Source organism: Camellia sinensis, chromosome 10 (assembly GCF_055761805.1).
Source record: "Camellia sinensis isolate YWXY chromosome 10, ASM5576180v1, whole genome shotgun sequence".
NCBI lineage: Eukaryota > Viridiplantae > Streptophyta > Magnoliopsida > Ericales > Theaceae > Camellia > Camellia sinensis.
Window position 1 is genome coordinate 178,623,161 of NC_138970.1, and position 7,772 is coordinate 178,630,932.

At 34.3% G+C, this 7,772-nt stretch overlaps 1 protein-coding gene across 1 annotated transcript; it reads left to right on the forward strand.

Annotated features, from left to right (window-relative positions):
• Nucleotides 1–1,835: 1,835 nt before the first annotated feature.
• On the forward strand, nucleotides 1,836–7,048 carry LOC114310322 (Leucine-rich repeat protein kinase family protein). The gene is made up of 2 exons (XM_028256271.2): nucleotides 1,836–3,489; nucleotides 6,147–7,048. The coding sequence occupies exons 1-2, from the start codon at nucleotides 2,004–2,006 to the stop codon at nucleotides 6,785–6,787; spliced, it is 2,127 nt and encodes a 708-aa protein (XP_028112072.2). The 5' UTR covers nucleotides 1,836–2,003; the 3' UTR covers nucleotides 6,788–7,048.
• Nucleotides 7,049–7,772: the final 724 nt, after the last annotated feature.

Below are 7,772 nucleotides of genomic sequence, written 5' to 3' on the forward strand. Positions count from 1 at the left end.
AAATAAAAACTCAATTTTCACAAAACTTAATTCAGAAAATTCAAACTAAACACAATTTTCTTTTCTTCTTCTAATATTAAAATATGCTTTTAGATCAAGAATGCCCATGAACATTTTGTGGTGTTTTGGAAAAATGATAAAAAATTAATTTTTTAATTTTTATTAACTTTTTTTATTATTTATATAAGAAGTAATATAACCTAAAATTGATAAAAAACTTAACTTTTAACTTTTTTTTTGGTCCCTTCCCAAAACACACCCAAAGCCTTCAACTTTACCATAATCAACTAAAATTAAAGCTTACTATATTAAAAATAAAACTTTAATATAAAAGTCTGCTAAAGCACATTTGTACACTTGTACAAGAAGTAAGATCAAAAGCACAAAAAGATGTTTGTCAATTTTCATCCAAACACATCACCATCATCATAGTTAGAAAGAATCAAATAAATACTACATTCCGATGTCTCACCCAAAAAACAAAAAAAAAATCCAAATACTCACAATGTAAAATGATATTTTAAGAGCATTTAAAAAAAAAAATGCTTAAAAATAGTATGGCAGTGACTTAAAAAAAAAAAGAAAAAAGAAGAAGAAGAAGTTAATTTGATAAAATTTTAAGCTTTGATTTCACAATTCTAACAAAAAAACTTTCAAAAAACAAAAACAAAAAAAATTATAATAAGTACGTTTCTTAAACTATATCAAATCAAACCAAATCAAACTAAGCCTTAAGCTCTATTAAATAGAGTCGGTTATACTTTTTACAATTTATTAAATATATTAACTTTTTAACAACTTTATAGAAAATCTAAGAAAGCAAAAAAACTAAAAAAAAAAAAAGTATTACCAAACCCAGCTCTTCATTTAAAATAATAAAATTAAAATTTACCCCATCATTTTAAATTATCTCAAATGTATACAATTTTATTTCCCTGTATTTATTTAGAAATTTTCTCTTACACTTTTAAGAATTTTTTAATATTAATTTTTGATAACTCAAAATTTTGTGGCTCAAATGACTCAAATCTGTCAAAATGATGTCATTTTACACTTAAAACGATGTCGTTTTGAGTGATTTGAGCCATTTGAGTTACCTAACATTGTTATATTTTTTTAATACTAATCATATATAAAAAAATAAAAAATAAAAGGAAGAAATTATAAAACAAAATTTCAAAATTTAACCTTTACAACAAAATAAATCCTAAACTTTTAATTTTGTGAATTTAAATATTAATATTTAGATTTGTTTTTGTCTAAACCTTTAATCTATTTTATTAAGTAAAATTGAAGAAAATAATAATATTTTATCATAAAATGTCTAAAATATTATTTTATTAAATTTAATAATTAAAATATTTTTTTATTAATTTTACTTAACAAAAATAGATAAGTAATTTAAATTAACAATAAATTAAAAGATTAAAATTGAAATTAATAAAATAAAAAAATAGATGTGCAAGGTGCATACCATATGTACTTGTGTAAATTCTTACAAATACAGATATTACATATATTTATAAAAATTTACACAATTTTATAAAATAACTTATGTATATTTATAAAAATTTACACAATTATGTATGATATACAATTATGCATTTAATAATTCTTCAAATAAAAAATACAATATTTATTTTGTTACAAAGCGAAATTTGAATTTTTTTTTAATCTCCTAAATATATCCAAAATGTCATATTGCTTTTCTTGTACTCCCCATTCCGTTAGGAAGTGTTTCTTTTTTGGCGGGAGGTGGGATCCACACCAATCAAATCCCATCATCTCTCTTCTCTTTCTCCTCTCTCTCTCTCTCTCTCTCTCTCCACCACCGCTCTCTCTCTAGTCTCTTTCTCATAAATACCCCCAACTTCCCCCTCATTCCTCCACCGCCACCCCATCAACCCCACTCCACCACCACCACGCCCCTCCTCCTCCTCCTCCTCCTCCACCTCTCCATTTCTCTAACCTCCCTCTTCCCTATACAAAAAAAACCCATCAAAATGTCAAAACTCATAACTCCACTGTTCTATCTCTTCCTCCATCTCCAACTCCTCAATTTCGCACTCTCTCTCTCCTCCGACGGCCTCTCTCTTCTCTCTCTTAAATCCGCCGTCGACGGCGGCGCCACCGCCTTCCCCGACTGGAACGACAACGACACCACCCCCTGTCACTGGACTGGAATCTTCTGCACCAACATCTCCGGCGAATCCCGAGTCGTCGGAATCACCATCACCGGCCTTAATCTCCGGGGTTACATTCCGTCGGAGCTTGGAACCCTAGTTTATCTCCGGCGACTGAACCTCCACGGTAACAACTTTTATGGGTCCGTACCAGATCACCTCTTCAATGCTTCTTCACTCCACAGTTTGTTTCTCTACGGTAACAATCTCTCCGGTTCTCTCCCTCCTTCTCTCTGTAATCTCCCTCGGATTCAAAACCTCGACCTCTCGAATAACTCGTTCATAGGTTCGATTCCTGATGATCTTCGAAACTGTAAACAGTTGCAACGGTTGATTCTAGGTCGGAACAAGTTTTCCGGCGATTTTCCGGCGGGGATTTGGTCGGAGTTGACGAATTTGATTCAGCTCGATCTCTCATCTAACGATTTCACTGGTTCGATTCCTGAAGATATTGGGGATTTGAAGTCTCTATCTGGAACTCTCAATCTCTCTTTCAATCATTTCTCTGGAAAACTTCCGAAATCAATGGGTGATTTGCCAATGACAGTGAGTTTCGATCTTCGAAACAACAATTTCAGCGGCGAAATTCCACAGACTGGTTCGTTTTCGAATCAGGGTCCAACTGCGTTTCTCAGCAACCCATTTCTCTGTGGATTTCCTCTCCAAAAATCGTGCCCGAAAAGCTCGCCGGAAACCCAGAACTCGTCGCCGGAAACTACCAACCCAAGTCCCAAAAAACGATTAAAGTCGAGTTTGATCATACTGATCTCAGTCGCTGACGCATTTGGAGTTGCGTTTATTGGATTAATCATTGTATATCTCTATTGGAAGAAAAAAGATTCTCATAGTTGTAGCTGCACTGGAAAACGAAAATTCGGTGGTGATAGGAAGCCAATGCTCTGTTCTTGCCCCTGTATCAATGGGTTTTCGAGTAATGACTCGGAATTGGACTCAGAAAAAGATGGTGGTGATGGTGGTGGTGGCGGCGAGGGTGATCTGGTGGCGATTGATAAAGGGTTTGATTTCGAGCTTGATGAGCTTTTAAGAGCATCAGCTTATGTGTTGGGGAAGAGTGGGTTGGGAATTGTGTATAAAGTTGTGCTCGGAAATGGCGTTCCGGTGGCAGTTAGGCGGTTGGGGGAAGGTGGGGAGCAGCGGTATAGGGACTTCGCCGCTGAGATTCAGGCAATCGGAAGGGTGAAACACCCTAATATTGTGAGGTTGAGAGCATACTATTGGGCCCCTGATGAGAAGCTTCTCATCAGTGATTTCATCTCCAATGGCAACTTGGCTTCTTCTCTTCGTGGTATGCTCCTTCCTACCTTGTTGCTCATTAATCTTTCAAAAAGTTAGGTTTAATTTCACTTTTTTGTCTTAAATTATTGCAATTTATTATCTATTTAACGGCTAAAAGCCTCATTTGATAGATAAAAATGTCATTTCAAAATTAGTACAATTTAAATCATACAAGCAAACATTTAATTTTCTTACTTACTACTTTGAAATGAGGGTCGTAGGCAAGATTATGGATGCTTAATGGTATGATTTAAGCTGTTCAAATTATAAAATTATATTTTTATTCATTAGTTTATGTTTCTACCATTACTGATTTGGACGGACCGTGACCATTGTGTGAACTGAAATAAAAAATTAAAAAAAAAAAAAAACTTTAGTGGCTGAAATTGATAGTTTAGGGATGAAGTTAAAAAAATGATTATAGTTTGTGAGAGAAAAGTAAAATTCACCCCCAAAACTATATATTTTTGTGTGTTTATATAGCATACCTTCTAATTTTTTTTTTTAATCTTGTTAGAGTTACTATTTGTGAATTTATACATGGAGTGTACTTTGAGATTGCTGGGCTTTTGGTCAAAATTGAAATGAAAGCTTCATTGGTTTTTAAAACAAGACAGTTTTCTGACTGAAATCATAGATTCCGGTATGAAGCACTTAATAAGAGACATTCCATACTTGAATTTATAGCAGATCCAATATCAATGTAATAGAGGATTCAATTTTCTTGGTGGTTTCTCGGTCTTTAAAATCAGGTAGGTGGCTAGGCATGGTTGTTTTAAGGCATTGGACCCACTGACTGTTTGGTACCAAAATTTGGCAAGCACTACCTGAAATGGGCACTGAGATGGAAGAAACAATGCAGGGGGCCTTAAAGCATTTTTGTGATAAATAATCCTATGGGTACTGAATTTTGAATACCAACGTCATCAATAGATCTGAGAGACGAAAGATGAGATTCATCGAACCAATGCATTGACGGCATATATCCTAAATTTGATACCCAAATTTGATCATCGTAACATTATTGTTTTGAGACTGTTTGATTACCACCCATAGATATGTCTGGAAAAAAAAAAACGAAATGTAAGATTCATCAAACCAATGCATTCATGACGGAGATACCCAAATTTGATCATCATAGCATAATTGTTTTGAGACAGTTAGCAAACAATTACCGAAAACATGTTTAGATCATGAATGGGGTTGGGCCTATGAGAGTATCAACATAGAACAGGACTCTTGTTCCGAGGATTTTGAATGTTTAGGGCAGTTATCTTGAATCTAAGGTACCTATTATTAATTTTATTTGCTGTCAAGATTCTCTTTGAAGCAAAAATGGTTGGTTTTTACTGCCTTTGTCCTTTTTAACTTTTTCTTTTTGTGAACACTGGAAAAGGGTAGACTTTCTTACTTTTGTGGTGCTACCAGTAAGCTTTTGTGATCAAATGACACTTCACCCATGAACTTCTTTGTGGTTTTTTGTTTTAATCTAACTTCCAAGCATGGTTCCAAATTCGGATCGTAGGATCTTACATTTCTACAATTTCAGTTAGGCCACACGATTCGAATCACGCTAGGATTTTAAATTTACTAGGTTCTTAAAGTGACTACGATCCTATTCATAAAATTGTTTAAAGTCGCATACGATCCCAATTCCACTACAATCTTAATTCTATACATTTTTTGTTATTATTTATTTGTTATATGTGTATATCTATATAAAAAATTTGGCTGTAAACTCTTTTTTCAAGTGTCTTTTTCAATTTATGTTAACATAAAAAATGTATTACATCAAATTTATCATTTTTCTTTAATCTTTTTAAAATTATGTAACATATATCATCATTATCAATATTTTTTATTTTATTTTACATTGAAAACAGTATCTTACGATTCTTGATCCGATTCTACAATCCGATCCGCGAGTCCTTTCCAATGATCCCATGTAGAATCCCTATTTTAACAAACTTGCTTCCAAGTAGGGGTGGTGTTTTTATATAATAAATGAAATTAGCCGACTTTTTTAGTCAAGATGATTCACACTTTTTTAATTTTTTATTTTGACATCTCCCGACTGATGAAACTAATTTTTCTCTATTTCTCTGATGGCAACACATTGCGTTGGTTACCATCATGGTTTGCTTAGAAACTGGCAGTATGAACAATTTGAAAGCTCAAGTCAGTGTTGATTCACACCCTTGGACAATCAGAGCTCATGTAACTGGTCATTTTGGCCATAATGTTGTTCACAGTATTAAGAATACAAACTATGAGTTGTTTTGATCTTCGGATCACCACTTCTTTGGTGACTGCATTTTCAGTTGCATAACATGGGACTAAATTGCAATTTAAAATTAAGAAGCCTAGCAACATTGTATTAAATTACACTTTTCACTAGGGTTGATCTAGTAGTTTCTTAAGCCCACTCCATTTCTAATTACAGTGCACCATTGCTTGATATATATAAATGGAAATGATATTCTGAAATGAGAAATATGGATTGGGCTTGTCTCTGGTCCACTGAACAGTGCTATCTAGGTCTTTGATAATCTGATTTGTTCATTTTGGTCACCCCCCCCCCCCAAAAAAAAAAAAAAATTCCCATTTTCTTGTGGTTTCCTCATTCTGTCGCAAGTGTTTGCAACTGAATATATGTTCTTTTAACAGGGAGAAATGGTCAGCCATCATCCAGCCTCTCATGGTCAACCAGGCTGAAGATTGCAAAGGGAACAGCACGGGGCTTGGCCTACCTCCACGAATGCAGTCCAAGGAAATTCGTCCATGGAGATATCAAGCCATCCAACATTCTACTCGACAATGAATTCCAGCCTCACATTTCCGACTTTGGCCTCAACCGCCTCATTAACATCACGGGGAACAACCCCTCCTCGTCTGGTGGCTTCATTGGCGGAGCCCTTCCCTATCTAAAGTCCGTCCAACCAGAGCGAACAAACAACTACAAATCACCAGAGGCGCGTGTCAATGGAAACCGACCTACCCAAAAATGGGATGTGTATTCATTCGGGATTGTCCTACTTGAATTGCTGACAGGAAAGTCCCCAGAGCTTTCCTGTCCAACCACATCGACTTCCACAGAAGTCCCGGATCTAGTGAGGTGGGTAAGGAAGGGATTTGAAGAGGAGACTCCATTGTCAGATATGGTTGATCCGATGTTGCTTCAAGAAGTTCAGGCCAAGAAGGAAGTACTAGGTGTGTTTCACATAGCCCTCGCTTGCACAGAGGGAGACCCTGAGGTTCGGCCTAGGATGAAAACTGTCTCGGAAAATCTTGAAAGGGTTGGAACATAACATTCATTTTGTTGTCAACCAATAGATTTGTCAAGTATTGATGTTTTTGATTTTTTTTTTTTTTTTGTAATGGCCAACTGATCCTTCTCTTTTTCGAGTCCTTGGGCCCTCAAGAACTGATCGGAGTTTGTCTCTACCAAACAAGGCACAAATATTCTTGATGTTTTGGCAATTTGTTATAAATTTGTTCTCATTTGATGTAGAGGGGAAGCTAGTTGATTTTGTAATTTATAAATACTAATACCTACCCAGTTGCTTCAATATGTGTTTGCAATAACATGTATCATTTTTTTTTTTCTTCATGCAATTCTTATGTGCGAAGCTCAAGGGCTTTATGCTTCAAACAATGTCTTGTATGAAAAAGATGTCTCTGCTTGTGTGACTGTAATATTGTGTTTGGTTGGGAGTTTTGAGAAAGGATTTGAAAAATGAAAGGAAAAAAATGTGTGAAATTAAGTAAAATGTAAGTATATTTTATTCATATTTTATCTATTTTTTTCTTTTTCTTTTTAATCTTTTTAAATTCTTTTCTAAAATTTTCAAACGTAAGTGCATGACGCATGTAGACAGACACGTTTTCATAATAAAAGATCCTGTAGTCAAGTGTGATTGTAAGTGCGTGAAACATGTAGACAGACATATTTGAAATAAAAAATCTTGTGCCTGTCTTGAAAAATTAAATCAAGCCAACATCATGGCAGCTTGAAATTCTCAGCAGCTGCCTCGTGAGGGGCAGCTCATTCATATGATCACAAATTTGGGAGGGAAGATTAATGAGACAAGTTTATGTACAAGAAAATAAGAGAATTGGAATTTGACTATGTGATGGATAAAATGATTAATTTTTCCAATTGGTTATCAATTTTGAAAATTTCAATCTCAGTTAAAAATTTTACTATTTTAAAAACAGTAATTCAATATCTGAAATTTGTGAAAATTTTCTATTTTTGTAATAATGAGTAGAATGAAATTTTGTCATTTTAAT

Coding starts and splice junctions, on each gene's coding strand:
- LOC114310322 (XM_028256271.2), top strand. CDS start 2,004: ATGTCAAAACTCATAACTCCACTGTTCTATCTCTTCCTCCATCTCCAA. Junction 3,490..6,146: donor CTTGGCTTCTTCTCTTCGTG/GTATGCTCCTTC, acceptor TTCTTTTAACAG/GGAGAAATGGTCAGCCATCA.